The sequence below is a fragment of the Condylura cristata genome, unplaced genomic scaffold (assembly GCF_000260355.1).
Source record: "Condylura cristata isolate star-nosed mole 26May11 unplaced genomic scaffold, ConCri1.0 scaffold00023, whole genome shotgun sequence".
In the NCBI taxonomy this organism is placed as follows: domain Eukaryota; kingdom Metazoa; phylum Chordata; class Mammalia; order Eulipotyphla; family Talpidae; genus Condylura; species Condylura cristata.
In genome coordinates, this window is record NW_004567124.1 from 22,738,148 (window position 1) to 22,763,221 (window position 25,074).

Sequence of the window (25,074 nt, forward strand, 5' to 3'; positions counted from 1 at the left end):
ATCATAAATATATATATATATATTTGTGTGTATATACATGTGTGTGTGTGTATATATATATATAATTCATATATGTATGAAAAAGAACATAGTGTATTTAGGGTTCTGTATTTTCCAAGGTTTCAGGTATCCAGTAGGGACCTTGGAACACATCCCTTGCAGATAAACAGGCTGGGGGAGGTGGGAAACTCCTATAAACTACAGCTCTGCTGATGTCCTCTTCCTGCTGACTGAACTGCCTATAGCTTAGCTCTGCAGTGGAAACTACATGAATTCTTGAATTCTTCAAAATCAACTGGCACCAGACTACATGTAAAGTAGATTTTTTGTTGACTTGAGGACAACATTGTTGAGGCTGCAGAAAGGTAAACAATAGGTATCTCAGTTCTTAAATGTCCCTTCGCCTCTTTCTGTCTTTGAAAGTCCTCACTGGCCTTCTCTTCACAAAGAGCCCTATTCAGCATCTTTTTCACCATTTTTCCTTCTTTCTCATGTTTTCTACTTGCTACCTGTAACCACACCCCACCCCAACACATACAGGCCCGAGATAGTAGTAAAAACTAACAGTATTACTACATAACAATAATAAATACTGATTAAAAGATTACTTTGTGGCAGGCAGTTTAAGTGCTTTATGTATGTTTTTTCATTTAGTGTGCCTTTCCCCCCTCCCTCTTTCCTCCCCTCTCTCCCTCCTTTCTCCTTTCCTTCCATCTTTTGATAACAGTTGTGGTTTTATTGTGTCCAGGTCATCATTAAGTGAACTTTAAACCTGAGTCTGTATATGGACTTACTTGACTTGCCCAACCCTGGGCAGTCTGCCTCTGACACTTCTCCCATCTTGGAGAGAAGGGATGCTAGAAGGGGCGCTAGTACGGAATTAGTAGACTTGTATTCTTCTTTCATTTTGCCCTAGGTTTACAGGCCCAAATACTTGGTGCTTCATCTTGTTTATTCATCCAATGAACATTAAACACTGTTTTTGTGTGTGGCACAATGCTAGCTGCTGACTTCAGTAACAAAACAGAAACAGACCTGGTCTCTGCTCTCCTGAAGCAATGACTGAAAAGAGTTGATCAAAGTAACTTGTTAATTAAAGAGAATTCTGTATTTGAGGGAACCACCAGCTCCTAAAACAACAATTTCCCTATTTGCTGAAATAAAAGATGACAATAACACAAACAGCAAAATGAAACAAAAAAACAGGACATGACTTAAAAAGTAGTTCACAAGTAGGTTTAGAAGTTTATGAGATCATTCATGTTAAACTGGTGGGCTTTGAGGCACTGGATTGGAGCAAATGGAGAGAGGAAGGGAGGGAGGGAGAAAGGCAGGCAGGCAGAGCATGCTGGAATATAATGGACTAGACAAAGTAATTAAAAACAAGACTCCAGCCTCAAATCTTAGCTCTGCCACTTGACTATGTGACTCTAGGGAGCACCTTTATCTCTCTAAACCTATCTTGACCCTACTTGGTGGGATAAATCTAAGCTTAGAGTCCACCAGGAATTTCTTGTTTGGTCCAACCGAAGAATGGAAAGTCAAAAGTTAATTTTCATTATTGGTATGTAGTAAAGCACAGTAGAGTTTTCACATTCACTTAACAACACAATTAGTAGAGTGGGCACTCTTGAGTACATGAACTCCTTTGCCAACAGAGTGCTCAAATAAGAGTGTTAAAAAAATGAACCAACCACGGGGCAGGTACCGTTGTAGAAGTCACAGCAGTTCTTTAGGGCTGCGACACTAAAATCTTTATCTGCCCAGGGGCCAGAAAAAGAAGGGGTGTTGGTGCCATCCAGAGAAGTACTGAAATGAAAAGCCAAACAGAGAGACAGTCAGATAAACAAAAAGCAACAACCATGCAACAAGTTCTACCAAGCAAATGGGGGAAAAAATCAAAAACCTGTGAATGGATCCAATTACAATGAGCAAATAAATACAAGATAATGAAGTGTACATTCACATTCATGCCCCAAATAATACCAGCAAGAAACCTCAAACAATGTGCCTGCTTCTGGGTCCATTTCTATTCATAGTCCTTTGGGAATTTTCTTTCCAAACATCACTGAGGCAAAATTTATACATTGTAATATGATTGAGAGAATTTAATTTAGTCTAAAAAAATGAGATAGTATTTCAAGGCTACTTCCTGCTGAAAAAGAAAAACTGTTCAGATTTATGTACTTATTTATTGTTTCATAAAAAATTGGGCCCTCCCTGGTGGCACAGAAGGTTAAAGCACAGCACTAGGATGCTAAAGCCACTTCCGCATGAGTTCGATTCCCACCTGCCCTGGAGGTGACCACATGGCGTGGCAGACCTCTCCTGACCCGCCCGCTGCTCCCCTCAGCAGTGTATTGCAGTTAATCTGCCTGTTCTGCTCCCCACTCTGTCTCTGGTGAAGCCTCTCGCCGTCCCTGAGCCTCTGGCCTGTACCCCAGTTCTTTATACACAAATAAATAAATCTTTTTAAACAAGTTACTCAGATATGACTGACAAAACTGTGATATATTTATACTGTACAACATGACAATTTGACATATTCTCTACATTGTAAAAGGATTCCCAATGATGAGCTAATTATTGGCATGTTGAAGAGAGACACAATGAAAATTTCACACTTAAGGTTAAAGATCAAGGTGAGTTAATGAGAGTGGGAATCTGAGTACATTAACATCTTTGCCCCCCAAAAAAGCGCTCAAGGAGTGTTAAAGAAATGAAATCAATCACAAGGCAGACAGCCTTGGTGTAGAATTCACAGCACTTACTAAAGGCCATGACACTGATTTCTTCATCTTCCCAGGGACCAGAAAGAGAAGGAATGTTAACACATTCATCACCTTATATATTAAATTTTTTGGTTAGAATACAAGTGCTGCTCTTAAAAAGTTTTATAATGTTCAGATCTTTTACCTCCTTGTTATCAGCTACTAAGTTAAAAACCTGATATTCAGTTATTACATTTTTCCTAGTTATTTTATTCTTTTTGATGATATAAATGGTATTGTTAATTTCTTTTCCCAAAGTTTGTTTTTAGTGTGTAGAAATGCAGGGATTTTTTTGTAGAGTCTTTAGAGTTTCTATATATAAGATTCTGTCATCTGCAAACAGACAATTTTATTTTTCTTTTTTGATTTTGGTGTTTTTTATTTCTTTCATGCCTAATTGCTATGCCTATGACTTCCAGTACTATGTTGATTAAAAGTGATCAAGGTGGACTTCCTTGTCTTATTCTGGATATTAGATGAAATATTTACACCAGTTTCATAACTATGTGGTCAGAAAACATACTAATTATGATTTTAAGCTTCTTGTTTTTATTATTATTAGTTTGTGGTCTAATATAAGACTAGTCATATAATTTCCATGTACATTTGAGAAGACTGTGCATTCTGTTGCTACTACTGGGTGAATTGTTCAATGTCTGTTAGAACCCCTTTACCTAACATACAGCTTAAGCCCAGTGTTTCCTTATTAACCTCACTGCTGAAAGAGCCAATATCCACTATTAAAAGTAGAATAAAAAGTTTTCTTCTATTATTATTTTGCTGTATTTTTTCTCTAAGATCTGTTAATACTGGGTATTTATCATCATTAATGTATTCAGGTGCACTATGTTGGGCGCATAATTACTTACAATGATGTCCTTTTGATTAATTGACCTCTTTACTATATAATAACCTTGTCATTTGTTAAAAGATTTTGGCTTAAAGTGTATTGTGTCTGGTGTAAATATAGCTATTTTTGCTTTAGTTTCCATTTCCATGGAACATATTTTCCCATCCCTTCACTTTCAGACACTGTATCCTTAAAGCCAAAGTGAACCTCTTATTAACAGTATATAGTCAGTCTTTAAAAAAAATCATCTAGTCACTTTATGTTTTATGATTATAGAATTTAATTCATTTACATTTGAAGTGATTATTAAAAAAACATTTATTTTATATTTATTTATGCAAACAAGAACTGAGGTACAGCCAGAGGTGTGGGGGTGAAAGGATTCACCAGAGACAAAGTAGGGCACAGAACAGGCAGATCTACAGAAATACACAGCTAAGGGGAGCAGTGGGTGGGACAGGAGAGGTCTACTGTGCCATGTGGGTCACCTCCCTAACCAAGGACTGAATTTATGCCACATTGGCTGTTGCTAGCTTGATAGAGCTGAGACTTTAATGCCTGTACCATCAGGGAGACTCTGAAGTAATTATTGATAAGACTTGTTTTCTTCTCTTGCTCTCTTCCTTGGTGGTTTGATACTTTTCTTTCTTTCTTTCTTTTTAATATTTATTTATTTATATATACAGAATGGGGGTATAGGCTAGAGGTGCAGGGGAAGCAAGAAGATTCACCAGAGACAGAGTGGAGAGCAGAACAGGCAGACTGACTGAAATATACTGATGAAGGAGCAGCGGGAGGGTGAGGAGAGGTTTGCTGCGTCATTTGTGGGTCACCTCCTGCCAAGATTCAAACTTGCACTGAAGCAGTGCTGTGGCCTAATCCACTGTGCCACCAGAGAGGGCGCAGTTTTATAGTTTTCTGTAGTATTATGCTTTGCTTTGTTTTCCTTTCTCTTTTTAATCTATAAATTTTTGTTTTGTGTTTAACTTGCGTTATATATTTAAAAAACACCTTACAGTTACTATAATCTATTTTATGATGATAATAATTTCTTTCTTCCCTAACCCTTCACTTCTTCATACCCTTCCCAAAATAGGTATAATTTATCACTTATTCATACAATAGCTAATACTATGGATACCATCTAATAAGAAAAAAAGAACACAAATATAACCATCATAAATATCTGTCTCCATTCTTACATACTTTATTTAGCATCCATGTGATTACCCTAAAGACTTCATTTCTACCCACTCCATGAATGGAGATGAGGACACAAGGGTAAAAACAAGGATCCTGCTGTCCACTTACCTCTGAAAGAGTTCTCTGCAGCATATGTAGCTGTCATAGGTTCTGTTGGTGAAAGTTGTTTTCAAAAAGGAAACACAGTCAGCTTCTGCTCCTCTGGGGACATAGAGGATTCCTAGGTAAAAGAGGATAGGAAATACATAGGGAGGATTTTATACACATTCATTAATGCATTGGATGTTAATTGAGAACACTGTAGATTAGGTGTCTTTTCTATACATCAGTGGTATAGATGGTTAAATCAGTATTCTGAGAGAAATACTGTCAGGACATAGGAGAGTGATTTCTGCCCAAAGACGGAGCTGAGATAATTACCTGCCACACAGGAGCTGATAAGGGACACACAAGCCCCTGTGAGAAGGGCACTGATCACAACCTTGGACAAGTCACTCTTCCGCTGGGGTACCATTGATGCTGCAGAGGAGACAAAACATTTTGATCTCTTCCCTACCAGGCAACAGGTTTACCCCCTAAGCCCCTATTAATAAGATTGCAGAGGGAAAAGCAAGCAGACGAATAGCATCTTAAAACCAGTCACCAGAGGTTGGCTAGTGTTATCCTAAGAAGTGTTTATTTGGGTTGGGGAGGAGGCATGGAGGAGGTTAGTCTCTCAGACACTCATCAGATCAAGAATTATGTTCTGACCCTGACTGCAGTGGCTCTATAAACATTTGATATTTCTGGATCAAGATAAGCTCGATTTGCTCCAGACATACAAATGCCTGGCCATTCACTTTCTGGGATCTTCACTCTTTTTTAAAAAAAAAAGATTTATTTATTTATTCATACAGAGCTGGTACAAGCCAGAGGTGCAGGGGCAGAGAGACAGAGACAGAGTAGGGAGCAGAACAAGCAGATCACTGAAATACACTGCTGCAGGGAGCAGCGGTCAGGTCAGGAGAGGTCTGCCACTCCATGTGGGTCACCTCTGGAGCCAGGGAGCAAACCTGCATTGAAGCAGCTGTGGTCAGCTTGCAGTGCTGCGTCCTAACCCGTTGCACCACCAAGGAGGGCCATGAGATCTTCACTCTTAAGCCTAGACCAACTTAGCTAGATTTTTTTCATTTTCTTTTTTTTCTAAAATTGATGCATAATTGGTTTACAATGCTGTATGATGATTAGAGCTATATAATCACACCCTTCAAATGTTTGTTACCAACCACACCACCACATGGCAACCACAGCCCCCTTACTAAAGTAGTTTATCTCCCCATTCTGCTCTCCCCTCTCTCCTTCCAGCTCTGGTAACCTCAATTTTACAGTCAGATTTCTAGGGTTTGTTACTGATTTGGTTTTATCTGACCCTTTGTTTTGTTTCTCTATATTCCTCATGTAAGTGACAGCTAGATGAACTACCTTGAGTCAGAGGGATAAGGAGACTTATGGGTATGCTTTAGTCACATGATGCCTATTTTGTCTTTTGGTTCCTTGTTCAACTCCTATTTCTGTGAGCAGCCTAATTTCAGAAAGTATCCTCAGTATTAAATAAAAAATATGTACCTATATATGCATTATGCCCACTTAATAGCAAAATAAAAACCATTTCATTATAACATCTTATTTCTCATAGGGAAAAAAAAATAAAATTCTTTCAAAATTCTTACAGTAACACGGACCAGAAGCACCCTGACCAGAAGCACCAAATACATAAAGTAGGATAGACAGTGATGTGAAATATTGCATTAAAAGCTGATAGTCACCAGGTATGGGAAGAATGATGAGTATTTGATGCAAACCGAGGTTCATTTAGATTACTGAAGATATTACTGAATGTGGATGATGGTCGGGGGAAATAATATGATGAAATGCAATAGTCCTTGAGGGCAGGGGCAGGGAGAATGACTAGTAGATTCTGACTAGCAAATTCTTTTGGACTTTCAATCAAAATGAAAGTAAGTAAGTAAAGCTGAAATTGTAAACCCAGCATGGGTTCCACGCTTAGCCTGGTAACCTGACTACATATTAACTGCTATCTGAGATGGCCCCTGGCAGTCAACATCTCTGTCTGGCCTCAACATGTACTGAAACACCAGGAATGCCCACAGTGAAGCCAGGATCTAGCTGACATAATGGGGAGCTGAGAAAATGAACTCACTCAAGCCTCCCAATGTGATTCCTATGGAGCTAAGATTGGCAAATCCACAGAGTGCAAACGTTGTAATGATTTCAGCTCTCACCTAGGGAAAACAAAAATAAATAAGTAAACCTAACTCAGTTCAATACATGTTGTCATATAATGACAGAAGTTTCAGGGTACTTAAAATCCCCAATCTTGTCCATACTACCTTAATGAATATGGGAAGGATGTTCAGAAAATAACCACTCCTTGTGTTACAACAAAGATAATGATAAGGCAACCACCCTGGGCTTCTCTGCCCTTTGTAGAAGACTATGAATAAGGAGAAGGCATAGAAATGAGAATGATTAAGAAGATAAAAAGACAGAGGGAGAGAATGAAGATCAATTTATAGCTACTTAATAGATGAAGAAGAGGATCTCAGACTACCCGAAGTAGTGTCTTAGACACTGTGAAAAAATCAGCATTACATCACAGAGAGAAGTCGGGTCAGAGTGTATGTGTGCTGCAGTGTGGGCGGGGCGGGGGCCGGCATAGAGGGCAACCTCGGCTCTGGAGGAAGCACACGGATGTGCTTGCTTTGTGGTTACCCTGGACACTGAAAGCGGATCTGTGGCTATGCAATAAGCATTTGTATCATACTTTCTATCTATCCTCAGACTATTTTGCCTTTCTGGAATGTCACTTACAGAAATCCACTGTTTCTCATTCCCGATCCATTCTTCCACGCCAGCGAGACGTTTGTTCTTATATTTAGACAGTTGCTCATAGGCCACAAACTCATTTGTGAAAAACTTGATCCCCACCATTTCAGCTACCATTGGACAATCTGACCAGTCCACACCCATCATGAAAACCATGGGTCTTAAGATGTAAGAGCAGATGACCTTGGTGAAAGAAAAACAAACAACAGAGGAAGGAGCCACGGTCCTTCTCTAGAGCCTTGACTCAGTCTCCTCCATGCTGCTCCCACCCATATTCCCTCTTAGCTCACTAAGTTCAAGGATGACTTAACCATACCCAAGAACAGCCCAACAAATGGAATCATTTACCTGAAAAGTGAGTTCCTGTATTTCTACCATTTCCCCTAGCCAGGAGAGGGCAGCATTGATGAAGGCCAGCACTGCCAAAAAGGCAATCAAATTGGCTGCCACATTAGCAGCAAGGCCTATGGCATCTGTGGCTCCGTTGCTGGCAGCTTCCAGGATATTCCTCTCCTTCCTGTGGTTATTGGGCATAGGTGAAGAATATGTGTCTACAGCTGTCTCAGTCCCTCACAGAAGAGAAATCTTACTGTCCCTGTAATGCTAGCATGTAAGAAGAAGGTGCAAAGCCATACTGAGAGTTGGTGGTGATTCCTTAGTGAAACTTATGGTGGAAATTACACTGAAGCAGTATCAGATTTAATTGCCATGAAATTGCATTAACATCAGGAACTGGAGTTACTGGCCTGCTGAAGATGGAGACAAGTGGGTGATTTAAATGAAAGAAGAAGCTCAACAGTATTAACTACAGGGAGACACAGGCAATATATAACTATATTCTTCTGCAGGAGACTTGAGTTCTCAGCCCCCAAGCATCACTTTGCCATAGCTGATCTCACTATCCCTCCAAATATATGTCATTTGACTCACCCAGGCGGCAGTTTTACCCCCTCCTTATTCTTGAACTTGGACTCCTCCACTTCTGGATATACCAGCTTTGACAAAGCAAGAGCAGAAGGGGCAGCCATCACAGAGGCAGAAATTAAGGATGATGCATCAACCTGCAAAACCAGGCTTAGAGTGAGTGTCTGTGTAACCTAGACTCGGTTTTCAACCAATGGTGACCAACCGATGGTGCCTACCCCAAAGGATATGAATGCTCCTAGCACAGTGCCTGAAATGGTAGCAAAGCCTCCAGTCATCACTGCGTGGATTTCTGAAAGCGTCATGTCTGCAAGGTATGGACGAATGAGCAGAGGTGCCTCTGTCTATGACAAGGAGAAATGAGTCAGAGTCAAGAGGGTACAAGTCCCCATCCCAAAGGGGCTCCCTGAACGCACCCCTCCCAAGTGAATGCCTTTCTAGCTTGCTCTCGGATCTGCCCCACTGTCTGCTTTTCTCTTTCTTGCACCTAATCATTTCTGGTTGGCATTGTCCTCATACAAGTTTCTCTCAACTATTAAAATTTTTAAAGATTTATTTATTTGTGCATACAAGAACTGGGTTGCAGGTCAGAGATTTGGGGGGATGAGAGGATTCACCAGAGACAGAGTGGGGAGAAGAACAGGCAGATTGACTGAAATACACCGCTGAGGGGAGCACCAGGTGGGTCAGGAGAAGCACTGGGAAACTAAAGCACAGGAAACTAAACTGATTATGGATAATTTCAGCAGAACAGGGGGCGCTATGGTAGAAATATGGAGAAGTATTCTCAGGATATTTTAGAATTTGTTAATCAGTACATAATCTTGGGAGAGAAAGAGCCTCAATATTAGTTTCTTGTCAGTTTCAACAAGTCTTGGTCCCTAATATTGAACTGAGAAGTCTACAGCACATATTAAACACTTAATCCATGTGGACAGACACGTCAAACAACTATTATATAGAAGAGACATGGTGTTACCCCTTAGGAAGGCAAAGTTGGCTGCTTTAGAGATCCTGGAAACCAAGAGTCACAAGAGAAACTAGAATATTTCATAGCTCCTTATCAAGTGGGATGAGATTTAGAACAAGACTTCTCCCTCTATATTATTATTATTAATAATATTATATATTATTATATATTAATATTATATTATATATATATTATTCCTCTATAAGTAGTTGGAGCAGTGTAAGGATAACCATGTTAAATTGCTTAGGTAAATATTATTAGGCATGCAAACTGAAAGTAATGAACTGAGTATCTTCTGAGCTTCCAAGTTTTTTTCAATTGCCTGCCATACTACCTTCATTTATTTGACCTTTCAAAAATAACACATGCCTTTCTTAACCTGTTTTCTGCCACATTCTCTGTTTCCCAGAGAAAAGAAAATCAGAAGGTCTCAAGGTGCTTACCATACCCACAAAGATGTTTCCTGCCACAGCCAGGGTCTCTGTGGCAGTGGTGCCCAGTGTGATTTGCAAAAACCAGGCCACCTAAAGAGATACAAATACCTAAGCCATTAACAGTAACAGAAATAAACCACCCCCTTCTCTACTGGTAAGAGGACTAAGACCCACAGAAAAACAGTGACAAGGCCAAGATCACAAAGCTAATTTTAAACAGTACCTAGTCCAGAACTTAGGATTCTTAGTCCCTTAAGACTTAGCATTACCATCTGATATCAGCTATGCTTGAAAATGTTTCCCTTTTCACATTGGCTCTAGCACTCTAATTCCCACATAAGAGCATTTTTCAAAATAAATGCCATCTTCATGCCTCTTCATCACAAGATGAAGGCACATCTCCTAACTGGCGTAGAAAAATTACTTACCTTCTGAATCACCCACTGCACAAGACCAAGGTAGTAGAGAATGGACATCACACAGCCAAAGAAAATGATGATCGGCAAAGACTGTAATAAGAATGACAGGCCTGCTGTGTATCATATTTTGGCCTCTACATAAACTCTCAGTATTTCAAGATGATTAAGCTGTAGCTGTGTAGATTCTCAGTGGATATTTAAACATAAACTAGTTTAGGAATAATTTTAAAGTATATTACAAATCTATCATCCCATGTACATAATGCTATAAGATGTTTTTTGAGCCTTCCTCTCCAATTCCTGTCATTCCAATGTCAAGAAGACATCATTATCATCCTGTGTTGTATGACTCCTCCAACAATGACCATAACTCCCTGCCCAAATAACAGACATGACCTGAAAAGCAAAGGCTTCCTTGACGAGCATATCTCCAAAGACAAAACTGGAGCCAGCCAGGGTGTAGTTCAGGAAAATCTGAAGGAAAGAAGAAAGAGAACAAAACAGGAAGGACACAGAGGAAGATGGGCTTGACTTCATGCATGATTAGGACCTACTGCTGCAACTAAGGTTTGCTGGTCTATGATAGCATGAGGGCAGACTGTTCCCTTGAGCTGTTCATTAAATGAGCAAAAATCAGCAGTTTGGTTCTCCTTATCCATATGATTAGTTATACCTCAGTATACACTCTCCTTTACTACCAGATCTCACACCACTGCAATAACAATCTCCTCATATTTTCCTCAGATCTCCTTTATCTCAGGTTCTAAAAGAGTAGAGCCCTCTGATTCAATTTCTCATACCTGAATCTGATCTCCCAGCCACTGAAATGCAATAAATCCAGGATCAGTTCTAATGACCAGGATTCCAAAGACAAACTGAAGACCTAGGCCCCAAAATACTGCCCTCCAGGACACCTGGAACCAATAAGAACATTATTCCAATGTGAACTATATACTAGTTTATTACCTAGGTAGATTGTAAAAACTGGGTACATGTATTCTGGTGGAATCAACTGGGATGTAATAGTAAATTTGAGGTAAAATGGTATAGGGGACTGGGAGAAACAGGGCAGCAATATGTGTAAAGCTACATCTGTCCTTAATGGCTTTTAAAGTTGTACCTACAGGTTAATACTCATCCATACATTTGTGCACACACACATACATACAAATAAAAGTGATAAACCAATACTTTATAACACAGTGCTCAATGCCAACTGATTCTCTATTGTATTCTATTTTGTTGTTGTTCCTTTCATTATTTCTTTTACACTGATCTAGATCCACCAATGGCTCACAACCTACAGTTTGAAAACAAATGGTCTAGGGCCTTTGAGAACTTCAAAACTTTTCTTAGGAGCAAAATTGCCAGAGGCAAATTTAGAGATTGTTAAGGACTTAGTTTGATACCTTTGTAGTCAATACTCAACATATGCGCTTTGCAATTAGTAATATATGGTTCTGGACTAGGTGTTCCAATGCCTGGCCTGCATATCCAACACTCACTGCACTGTGGTGTTTGGAGCAGGCGAAGAGAATGACGACAAACATGCAGATTCCTGCGAAGGAGATCAGCTGCTGGGGCCGTTTGGCTGTGTCTATAGCCAGCCACAGGATAAGGCCAACCAAAGCAAGTCCTGCAAACACCCTGCAGGGGAAATGCCAAGATCATGTTATTCAGTGAAGGAATAATTAACTTTACCTCTGAAAAATGGAATTTACCCTAAGGATAAATGAAATAACTTAATAGTTTACTGTAGATTAGACACAAAAACATCTCTTGAGAATCATTCATCTGGTAGTTTCCACCTCTTTCCCTCAACTCTTTTACTTGAGAATGAAATTAAAAGAGCCAATGTGAAGACACAAACTACATCCTTTTCCTCATGTTTTCATATCAGTGAGATGTGATATGATTGTCCAAATGTTTAAAATATTTTAAAAAGGAGGAAAATATGCACTGGTTTGCCATGGATTTCTGTTCATTTCCAACCACTGCAAGAGTAAGAATAAAGACTTAGCCACAAATCAACTACTTATAGACCTTTGATGTACCAAACATGCTTGATGCATACACAAACTGGTTTCCACATGTCTGAATGTTGGAGTCATTTCAGTTCCAAGGAGAAAAATTAAAAGGGAGAACACACAGCAGAAGAACACATTGTCCGTTGAAATACCTTGGACACAACACAAAGCAATACAGGTTAGGGGCAAATTTTTGAACCATTCTCACTGTGAACTCACTTTCTAGATGAGTTCAGATAACTCATCTGAAATTCACAATTGCAGAACTCATGGATTGCAGAATCCATCTTGCTAATAAATAGGCATCCCCCAGTGCCAAATCCACCAAATGATCAAAAATTTAAATTTAATCTGCTGTGTTCCTTAAAACTAGTGCTGTTATAAATATCCTTAAGACCTAATTTCTATGCATCCATTGGAGAACAGTCAGGATAAAAGAATGTTATAGAGTCTATAGGCATTGATGAAGGCTAGCTCTGCCAAAAGGCGATCAAGTTGGTTGCCACATTAGCAGCAAGGCCTATGGCTCCATTCCAAGGGCTTCCAGAACATTCCTTTCCTTCCTGTCGTTATTGGGTATAGAGGAAGAATATGATGTCTATGGTCATTTCGGTCCCTCAGAGAAGAGAAATCCTACTGTCCCTGTAATTTTGGAGTGCAAGAAGAAGGTACAAAGCCAACTTGAGGGGTGGTGGGTGGAACACCCACCATAAGTGATCCTTATGGTGGAAATTACACCGTAGCAGTATCAGATTTAATTGTCATGAAATTACAGTAACATCAAGGACAGAGGACACTGGCCTGGAAAAGATGGAAGCAGATGGGCAGGTCAAATGAAAGAAGAAATTCGAGATCAAGAAGTCTGTGATCAAAGGACATGTGAATGCTATACTGAGTTAGATGATTGGTATAGAATGCAGTTCAATAGCCACTGAAAAGATAGTTTGCTTCTTAAACTCTAAGGAACTGCAAGATACCAATGTGCATGGAGGCTTGAGGCATACAAAAAAAGTGAAGAGTGTCAGATAACTAAGGAAAACACATGAGAGCACCAAACCAATTTGATAGTTTAATGTAGCTCCAAGCTACATTACTTCATTACTCCATCTTGATTACTTCATTGAAGAGAAGGATGATTGTTCTCACTTCTGACATATAATGGACTGAAACTCTTGCCTCAAACAGAACCTCTCCTGCCTCCCCAAATGTTGAAGCATGCAGCTCACTGGTCTGATGTCCAGTGAATAGAGGCACATTGGTACTTGCTCTCTGCCTCAAGTTTGAAGTGTAGGTGATGGTCCCAGAGACAGCTCAAGAAATGTCAGAGGAGAAAAAGGTACAGGGACTGTATTCTGGGACAAGTTGTAGAGCCAGGAGTGTCAAGATTCTTATTTACTCATCATATCATCCAAAGCTATCTTACCTTTTCATCCAAAGCATTACATGGGCATTTTTCAAGGGTTTTGGACATCTTAATTTTTTACCCAAGAATCTTTTCAGAAAGTGGTGAGCCAAAGCCAAGAGTACCAAACAGGTGAGGACAAACAATGCCAGTGCCCTTTGGAAATTCAAGATGCAAGCTGCCAGGAAGTAGGCAGCATAAGCTTTAAAAAAGAAAAAAATAATAAAATAAAAAGACAGTACTGAGTAAGGACCAGTAAGGCAGCACTCTATAGGGGCAAATGAAGCCCTAAGAAAGATTATCTTTTATTTAAAAATGAAAACCCAGGCCTCCCTATTGGTGCAAGGGTTAAAGTCTCAGCGCTATCAAGCTATCACCAGCTACTGCGGCTTGAGTTTGATCTCTCGCCAAGGGACTAACACATAATGCTCAGAAGACCTCTCTTGTCTTGCCTGCTTCTCCCCTCAGCAGTGTATTTCAGTCAGTCTGCCTGTTCAGCTCCCTACTGTCTCTGGTGAATCCTCTCACCCCCCACACCTCTGGCCTACACCCCAGTTCTTGTTCGCATAAATAAATCAAATAAATCTTTTCAAAAATCTGTAACAATGAAAATCCTCCAGCAATCTTGCCACCCAACCCTAGTTATCCTACGGGGTTGTTTTCATGACCAGCATATACTGCTTTCTTCCCAATGATTTCCAAGCAGAGCCAACTTGTTTTGAAAAATTGCATATTTTCACTTATCCTCAATGAAATCTCACTTCCTTCTATTTTATCTTACATCCTCGTCTGTCCCTTGGAGAGAGATGCTGATCACACCATCTACCATTAGACTCCTGAAAAGTCATCTTTTCTCAAAACTTTATAGCCACAGTCATTTTAACCCTTTTCTTAACCAAAACCATGTGACTTATTTCACCCAAAAACATAATTTTTATTCTCTCAATCCCAGTTACCTCCAATATTGATATAAAGATCTATACACCCCACTCTATTTTAAATAGAGATTTGCTAGCTTTAAAAAAGTACTTCATATAATTGATGTCGTTATTAATTCAATAAATAATATCCTACAGGCTTCTCAACAGAAAAGACAAATACCATTTCCCACAGTGAATCAAGACACTAAAAAAGAGATAAATCCACATTCTCTGAGCTACTTGTCTATCAAATAGCATATTTTGAAAAATAATTTATTCCCAAATTTTATTTATTATTGGCAGTAGTACAACTCAATAAATTATGGTTTACTAAAAGTAATTATAATATCAATATAATTATAATATCAAAAAATTATAATTTATAATAATTTATAAAATTGCTCTCTACTTAAGTGACATCTTAAAGAAGGTCATATTCCTAAAGTGATTGTTTCTCTTGCTTCCCTGAATTCTCAGCACCTTACCCAAACATAGTATGGTCAACAGGATAATCCTGAAAATCTGGGCATGACTTCTGTAGAAACTTCTTGCCCTGGTGAATAGTTGCAGGCCCCTATCAATGAAAACCAAAAAATAAAAGTTATTCCATTCCATTTGTATCAGTTCCTAGAACTTAGGCTATCTGGTGTTAGGATTTTTTCTTTTAATTAATGAAGTAAATTATTCATCCATGGAAAATGAGGTAGTGTTCTGGCAATGCCAAAAGGCCAAATCAAATCTTACCCATGGCAGCAGGCCAAAATATCTCTCCTCAGGCTGCAAAACCAATGGTGATCTTGTACCAGAGAAATTTACACTAAGCACATCAGGGAGAGACTCTTGTACCTACTTCTTTCTTGTTCCCCAGAGACAAGGGATTGAGACCTTCCAGATTCCATTCTTCCGAGAGGCAGCTCTAACTTCTTCTCCCCAAAACCTACAAACCCATAACCCTGAAGAGTTGATCAATTGTACATGGCAAACTGGAAGGAAAATGCCAACATCCTCAAGAATCCCTAGGTGGGTAGGGACTAAGTGAAGATGTTCGGCAAGCTCTTGATAGCAAGGGCTATTCAAGTTGGTCTGACAAACACTTATATGTGTTTCTATACATAAGGATCTTTCCAAGGAATTTACAAATATTAAGTTACTAATTTCTGAGAACTCATTTTGCAGTTGTGGAAATTCAGAAATAGAGAAGTTGAAGAACTTTTTCGACGCCACAGAGGTTAGAAGTAGCAAAGACAGAATGTAAACTCAGGCAGAATGTAAACTCTTGGCCAGCATCCTATACTGCATCTTACCAGACCCCTGGCTTCCCTCTGCCTCTGCCATTTCTAAGTATGCTCAACACACTGTAGTCATATAACCAAAATACTCTAATTCCCATACTCTTGGAAGCATCAAGCAGGTGACTCCAACAAGAAGGTCTCAGCTGGCATCACCCTCAGGGAGAACACCTTCAAGCTCAGTGAAAAGGATTGCCTAACAGTCTCAAGGAAACTGAAGGAAGTCATTATCTTTGGAATATCATTCACATGCATATCAAGGAACTAATTGCATTTCAGTCCTAGATTTCTTATGGGCGGCAGAGAGCTTAGGTTTGCTCTTCCTAACCCACCTCTACCTTCCTCTGTGCTGTGGGAGTTTAACCCACTGATGACATCTTGGGCTCCCATGCCCTCTAGTATACCTACTTGGGTTCTACCAGAAGGACTCTTCACGAGATGAGCTCATACAAAAAGTGGGATCAGCATATTGGGGATATGCTTGATACTAACAGTATAGTAAAACTCATTCCTGCAAAGCCCACTCATAGCCTGAAACTGAAACTCTGATTTATTCTTCTGTCGGTTGATGTGATGGATTACATTAATTGATTTTCTGATGTTGAACCATCCTTATGTTCCTGGGATAAAGCCCACTTGGTCGTGGTGTATTATTCTTTTAATGCATTGTTGGATTCTGCTGAAACTCTGATTTAAAATATACCATTTTGAAAGGGGAAAAAAAGGAAAGTCATTAGGGGTATTTGAAATAAACAAGAGAACTAGCTTTATCATCCTTAAAAACCAATTAAGAAACAAAATATAAAGGCATATGAGTAGGTGCTCATGGTCCTGTATCTATCCTGTTGGCCCAGAATCTTGCCAATATTACCAAGATCTGAGGGTTAGTAACTGTGCTATATAAGAAAGTTGAATTAAGAAGAAATTTGAGGGTGAAATGTGATACTTGGTCATAAAGTGCTGTGAAGTTATATGCCCACTGATAAGTTCTCCAGCTGTATGGAAGGCTTTCCTGCTATGAGCTATCAGTAACCCTCTTATTTATTTATTTGTTTTTAAGATTTATTAGGTATGCATACAGAACTGGGGTACAAGCCAGAGATGCGGGGGCAGTGAGAGGATTCACCAGAGACAGAGCGGGGAACAGAACAGGCAGATCAATAAAGTACACTGCTGAGGGGAGCAGCGGGTGGGTCAGGAGAGGTCTGCTGTGCCTTATGGATCACCTCTGGGGCAAGGGATCGAACTCCCACTGAAGCAGCTGAGGCCAGCTTACAGTGCTGTGTCCTAACCCACTGTGCCACCAGGAGGGCCAACCCTCTTATTTATGTGGCCTGCAGTCTCAAGTTACAGGATGTAAAGGGTAGGTAGTATGGGGTTGGTATATAGTGTTGGCTGAATATAACATTAGTGAGCACCACATGGCAGACCTAGAAGCAAGGGCATCCATACATTTTCTCAGTGACCTCATCCACAAGATGTGGAAACTCTCCCCACTAAGATCAGCAGATCCATGGATATTCCCAGTGTCTAGAGTATTATGTTCAGTAGTTAGGGAGGAAAGCATTCAGAAAAATCCATCTTCAGTGACGTGAACATGAGATCCTTGGGTGAAACTTTGCTGCTCTCACTTGAGGCAAGAACTGAAAGAAAATAAATGAGTCCAACCCAGACCAAAATGAGTCCAACCCAAATCTTATTAAAGTGTGAGGACCTTTAGACAAAAGGGGCCTGAATCAAAGGGTTTGATGGTATAAAAAGACCGGGTCAGTGAGTACTGCTCTGGCTACCATTTTGCCAGATTCAGAGAGAGAGAGATGTAGATACAGATTATAAAACTACACATGACTAACTTCAAGTTGGGTTAGCAAGGAGACCTGGGACTAGAAAATAGTTATCAAAAGAGTGCAAGGGCAAATAGTGACTGAATCTGAGAAACAAAAAGCTTATGAAAATGGAAAGTCAAATAGGAGTTGAAAAACCAGGAAGGTATGAGAAAGCTCTACCAAATAGAGGCCAGCTTACATTGGAGACAAAGGCTCTGTGCACCTCAAGATAACCACTTCTCAGAGTCATTAGCAAAAGAACCTGAACCAGAACACAATTTAATAATGGGTGCTTAATCGCTAGGTTGTGATAAATGTTTTGCCTGAGAAGAGAGATGTCCCTCCAATATGGTACCCACATCTCTGCTTGGTGTGCCCATTTCCAATGATGGGAAATGTCAGATCTTCACCACACTCACAATAGAAACCCAAGGCCAAAGGCTCACAAAGACAAAGGAAATATGTGGTGGGATTTCCAACTGACCTTTCAACCATTCACATATCTTCCTCCAAAGCTCATCTCTCCAAAATGAGGGTGGGTTGAAGGCTAGTTGAAAACCCCACAACAAAGTTCTTTATCCTTTGTGAACCTTTGGCATGGATTGTTAGCAAAAGTTTCTCCCTGATTTTAGTATATGACTAATACACTTCACGAGTTTCCTATGATATAGTTTGCTTTTATTTAAACATTCTCTTAATTATTTAATTTTGAATTTAAGGACAAATGGACTCTAGTTCCTTCAGAAGCTGAATGCAGTCTCTGACCCTAGTAAGAAATAAAAAACTGGAGGCTAAAGAGAGCTCTGCAAGGATGGTACACTTGCAACTCTTCCTTGGGACATGCACTGACATGTAACACAGTCATGCCTCAGATGCTTTTCTAGACATCCATCCTGTAACTTGTAGAGCATATATCTACCAACCCATGTCACCATGCTTGCCCCAATCTGGTAGGCTTACCATCATCCTTCCAGAAAGTCAGAATGGTTGCTTTGATAGGGCAGCCAGAAGAGACAGCAAACATAATGGGAAAGTGGGAGAGCTATCAGGAAAAGCTAAAAAGAGAAATGATCTTTAATAAGGAGGTGACATTTAATGATGTCTAAAATCAAGCAGCCTGACAAATGAGAAAATGACAAATTTGGTAGTGAAGAAGTGACGAATTCTGTTTGGGAGTTATTTCCAGGAGAATAACTGGGTGAAACAAAGTTGCTGATTATTAAGGAGTGAATGAGAATATATATATTACTTTTCTAAAAAGTTTTCCCATGAAGAAAGAAAAGCTATGTACTATTTATTAAGAAACTTTTGCCAGGTACTACAAGGCCTCATAGTTAACTCTCCTAAAATACAAAACATTCTAAGGTTAGTACTATGACAAAATTATGAAAAGGGAAATGAAGGCTGTTAGCAGGTGACACAGTTAGAATTAAAACTCTGATGTTCCCATTTCTCCATACTGGTTCTTAGAAATGTAAGCTCAAATTCTAAAAGGACATTTCTGGAATTCCAATGTTATAATTGGAAGGATCACAGGAAGAACTGGTCTGATAGGTAGCAGGGAATAAGTCTGCTAAATGGGTATGCAGGAATTAGAAAAGAGAGGGTTGTGGTAACTCTAGAAGAGAGGCAAAGCATGTTTGAGTAAGGCCAGCATTTTGAAAGAGCAGTATGCTTTGCTGTCATATGGAAGCAGAAAGTTTGTGGATAAATGGTAGAAAGAAAGCTTGTGAGAAGGGCAGCAGCCAGGTCATGTAGATTATATACCAAGCTGATGAACTGAGATATTATCTTGCAGTAAATGGAGAGCCAATGAAGTCTTCAAGCAAGGTAATTCTAGGGGAGACATGTGCTTTAGAATGATCACCCTGTGGCAACGGAGTAAGAGATGGGCTGAAATCCAGCTAGGCAGTAAATGACAGGGGGAGTGAATGGTATAGGGTTTAGCAGACAGGATCAACATCACGTGGAGAGCACCAGGGGTGACAGTGAGGCTCCTGCCATGAGTGACTTGGGTAATAACTCTCAACAAGATAGAGACATAAGAGGAGGAATAAATCCAGGAAAGGAACTTGAATTTATTCAGAATCTCTTTAGAGCATGTAAAGTTTGGGAAGCACAGGGCTGCTTACTCTGCCCATTAATGAGTAAACATGATCATTTGAAAATATGTATTACAACCCTAAAGTAACAACTAAGATAGCTAGCAAAACACAAACTTATAGCTACTAAGTCCACAAAGGTGATAAAGTAGAACCATTTCAAAATATTCACTTAATCTGAATGAAGACATAAAATGAGGAAAGGGGGAACAAAGAACAGCTAAGAGAAACAGAAATAAATAGCAAGATGATAGATTGAAATCAGTCAAAATAAATGGGCTAAACGCCCTGATTAAAAAGCAGAAATTGGCAGATTGACTAAAAAGGCAAAGGTAGATTTTCTTCTGAGAGAAGAAAAAGGACAAAGACAAAGCAAATTATAAGGCAACATTACTACAAGTGATACTGTGATGATGAATGGGGGAGTTGATGACAAAAAACACTTCATCTTCGTAGAAAGTAGTGATATTGAAATATATGATACAAACAATAGAGATGTGGATGAGAATGACAGAAAGGATAGAGAAAGCGGAGCTGAGAATGTGAATTTTTAAAAAACTGCTAAAAGAGGAAAAAGTAAGTGAACCCACACATGAGGAGGTAAAATGTCAACCAGGAAAGAAGGTTTAGGCAGTCCAGGTTGGGGCCTAAGATCCACTTTGCTTTTTCTTTTTTAAAACATTTATGTGCATATATATACATAAATATTACATGTGTGTACACATACATATATATAGATATATACTAATACCACTGTTCATTTTTGTACAATGTTTGATTTCTCCATTCAGGTGGTTGTTCCTCCCACAGAGTCACCCGTGAACCACCACCATAGTCTCCTGTGCTCTTCTGTCCCTGTTTTAATTCTTAACCCTCTCTTTTCCCTGCTGAATATCTCTGACTTACAGTTGCCTACTAATTTTGTCTTTTTCCCTCTAATCCCTTATTTGGTTCCCCTACATTCCTCCTATAAGGAAATCCATCCAATATTTTTCTTTTTCCTTCTACAGGTAGAAGTTAAATAGGTACTTTGGAAGGGACACTTTGTCTTTATAAGTTGGGATGATTTTACTGGGATCTACATGAGTCTGGGCTTTCCTGGGTAGAATTTAGAACTGAAATTCAATAGGGTTTGCAGTAATATTAATCTGATATACAATCACTATCCTCCTACCTGGAAATTAGCTTGAAGGACAGACATTCAGTAAACAAAAAATTTAACATGACCCAACTGTTTATTTCTGGAGTCAAGAATCAGAAGTGGTATATAGAAGACAAGCTAGAAAAAGAGCACATGACTCTCTTCCTAGGGAACAGAAGTACCCCTCTCAACTTTGCTACCCTTTTCCAGCCAGACCTGGACTAAAGACAGGATGTCTCCCTGAAAAGCCACACTCCAAATCCTAGCATCATTTGGGGCCTTGTGATCCTGGGGTGGGGAAAGGGGAGCAGGACACACAGTTGATGTTCTCTGGGGACGAAGGGGGCTCTGAGGTAGTGTAGTTCTGTGCTCTCAGCAGATACACACCCTGAACTTACAGAAATTCAGCCTCTCTGACCTTAGACCCCCTGTCTCACTTCAGTGCATCTCTGATCCAACAGCTTCTTAGTTTCCTTTCAAACATCTTAAGAAAAACTGACCTTCCCACTTACCAAGGCCTCAGTCCCACCTGCTGACAATACCTAAGGGCCTTCTGAGCATTATTTAACTCACTCTCATCACTGTCTTTCCATCACCCAATGCTTTCTCTTTCTCTGACTCTCCCGGTTCTTTTTAACCACCCGGTGTGCTTAAAATCGCTACTTCTTAAAAATAAACACCACAGGGCCCTCCCTGGTGGTGCAACAGCTTAAAGCACAGCACTATGAAGTTACCACAGCCACTACAAGAGTTTGATTTTCAGCCAGGAAGGTGACCCACATGGTGCAGGAGACCTCTCCTGTCTCACCTGTTGCTCCCCTCAGCAGTTTATTTCAGTACATCTACATGTTCTGCTCCCCACTCTATCACCACCTGCACCTCTTGCCTGTACTCCAGCCTTGTATACATAAGTAAATAAATCTTTAAAAATATAAATAAATAAACACCGCAGGCCCTCTGGGGTGGTGTAATGGGTTAAGGTGCAGCACTGCAAGCTGGCTGCAGCAGCCTCAATGGGAGTTCTATCCTTGGCCCTGAGGGTGATCCACACAGCGTGGCAGACCTCTCCTGTCTTGTTCGCTGCTCCCCTCAGCAGTGTGCTTCGTTGATCTGCCTGTTCTGCTCACTACTCTGACTGGTGAATCTTTTCAAGGCCCCTGCACCTCTGGCCTATACCCCAGGTCTGTATGCATAAATAAATAAATCTTTAAAAGAAAGAAAATCAACAGGAATTCTCATCATCTTGAAATAAACACCCCTCACCCAAATCTGTCTTGAATTTATCAAACAGGAGTGTGCCCTGGTGGCCTGGAGGCCTTAGCCTTGGTCTGCTACAACAGAGAGAAGCCTCTCCAAAATATTATGCTTTGCAAAATTGCTTTATAGAAATGGCTAAGTTGGAAAGAGTAATGAAAAGAAAGAGAAGCTAACATCAGTTTGTGTTGAAAGATCAGATTAAGATGTCCTGAGGAAACAAGCACAGGAGGAAGAGAATAAAGACAGGGGTCTGATTGTGAGTCCTGAGAATGACTGGCCTCTAGTCACAGAATCTTGTAAATTCCACTCTGTAAGTGTCTCTGGGCTATAACTTCGCTAATCTATCCCCAATCACACTGCCTTAGTCAGGTTTTTTCACATCTCGCTTGATAACTGCAAAAGCCTTTTAACTAACTTACTGCCAACAATCTCTCCCCACTCCAGTCCCCTTCCACATTGTTGTCAGAGTTATTTTCCAAAGGAACAAAGTCATTCCTTTTGCTGTCCTAATTAAAAACCCCTTTGACTCCCTAATAGAAAAGCAGACAGACCCCTTTGGACATATAACATGCAACCAAGTGACATTTGCAGTCTCACGGTTTCTCTGCTGATCTCTTTCTCACTATAAAACCCAGTGTTCTGCCACATGGCATATCTTACCATTCACAGAATATATGATACTGTCTTCCCATCCCATGCCTACTATGTCATATCACCATTTTCCATCTGATAAACCCCTATTCATCCTTCAAGATCCAGCTAAAGGTCGCCTCTTAGTTAAAACCTTAATTCCTCCCAGCCAGAATCAGTTGTTCATTTTCCTGTGATCCTTTATATCTCTATTCTCACGCTTACCATTTAGTATTGTACTACCATTTTTCTGTTACTAGTCTTCAGATTGTGAGCATATGAAGGAAAGGTGCATTTCCATGTATATCTTTGTATTCTTGGTAGTTTAACTGAATACCTAGACCATATTATTGTTGTTTCAGCTAGCTAGTAAGTGGTTGGCCCATTATAGATATCCAATAATTACTTGTGAATGAAGGGATGGGTAGATAATAAATCCACAGAAAAGAATTCCTTGTAACACTAATGACAAATAGCTAGGGAGTAAAAAATTATCATTTAAAGCAATAGCAAAAACATGAAGCTACTAATTTGTATTTAATCAACTATAAAATATAGGACTATTTTTATACATGAAGACAGAAAATGCTATTAAATATTTTAATAGGAATTTCACGAGAGAGTATCAGTGGCTAGAAAAATATGAGAGTTTGATTTCATTAGTTACTAGGAAAATACAAACAGAATTACAATGTGGTAGTATTACAAATATACAAGACAGAAGATGAAAAAAGATTTTCATAACATTCTAAGGGGGTGAAAATTGGTAGCAAGCATGGTTAGCAACTTTTAGCTATAGTAATCTTTGATACAGCAAATCCATGCCAAGGTATATATCCCCCACCACCCAAGAAAGGTGTCCACATGCTTATTCAAAGACATGTATGAGAACATTCATAGTAGCACTATTTATCTAGAAAAAAAAAGCCTACTCAAATTCCAAACCACAGTAAAATGAACAAGAAAATTGTAGCTGAGTGACAATACTAAATAGTAAGTGAAGAGTAAAAATTACAGCAAGTATGTGCAACAATATGGAAGACTCTCCCAAACATGCTGAGCAAAAGAAGCAGATGCACAATGTGGATGACTCACTTCCATTTAAAATATAAATGGACTTTATTTCTGTTAAACATATTAATTAGACTTCACACTACAATCCAAAAATAGACAAAAATTAATCTATTATACAAAAAGGTTGTGACTGAAAAGGGATCACAGTGGTTCTTGATACTGATGATGTTATAGTTCTCAGACTGGGCAATGGTCATGAATTTCATTAAGGAAATTCCTCAAGGAGTTCACAAGATATGCTTAGTTTTCTTTATGGATACTGAAGTGTATTAAGACTTACATGGAAAAATAGCATGTTAGGGTAAATGAAATGTGGTATAAGTCAGAACAAAGATGTTTTATTATATGAAATTGTATAACTGTAATGGCAGACATAAAGAGGACATAAATAAAAATCTGCTTTTGTCCTGATTGGGAAAACCAAAAAAGAATAAAGACAACAATACCCTGCAAATTAATACATACACTCAATGCAGTTAACAATGTCACTTCCCACAGGAATATTTTTAGAAATTGGCAATTTGAGAAGGCAATTTCTTTGAAGAATAAACTGACAAGAATACCAAAGAATATTAATTAGAGGGGTAATTAATGCAAAAAACTGACCAAAGTCTGTTGCTAAAATTGTATGAGGAGTTTTTTAGGTTAACACATATCTATTCAAATTTGAACATTAAAAAATGGGGGTGAGGGGAGAAGTGCACGGGACTATGGTGATGGCACACGGGTGACTCGGTGATGGGAAACCCACAGGGATTACAATTGAGATGAAAAAAATGTACAAAATGATGTAAAAATAAACTATTATATTATAAAAAAATGTGAACATTATAGAATTTTTTTAGTATATACTATAGGTAAAACATTGTATAATGGTTCCTACCCTCGATGTATTTACAGTCCAGTGTAGAAGTAAAGGTAAATGTAAGTCTATAATAAACACAATGTC

The 25,074-nt window shown here is 39.3% G+C and overlaps 1 protein-coding gene across 1 annotated transcript; it reads right to left on the bottom strand.

Moving 5' to 3' along the window:
- Positions 1–235: 235 nt before the first annotated feature.
- On the bottom strand, positions 236–16,196 carry SLC28A2 (solute carrier family 28 (concentrative nucleoside transporter), member 2). The gene is made up of 16 exons (XM_012728535.1): positions 16,111–16,196; positions 15,292–15,380; positions 13,908–14,088; positions 11,963–12,104; positions 11,258–11,371; positions 10,854–10,931; positions 10,467–10,547; positions 10,048–10,128; positions 8,853–8,978; positions 8,641–8,771; positions 8,059–8,227; positions 7,696–7,893; positions 7,025–7,106; positions 5,245–5,343; positions 4,933–5,044; positions 236–1,809 (listed from the first exon to the last, which is right to left on the bottom strand). The coding sequence occupies exons 1-16, from the start codon at positions 16,194–16,196 to the stop codon at positions 1,677–1,679; spliced, it is 1,902 nt and encodes a 633-aa protein (XP_012583989.1). The 3' UTR covers positions 236–1,676.
- Between the last annotated feature and the right edge of the window lie 8,878 nt (positions 16,197–25,074).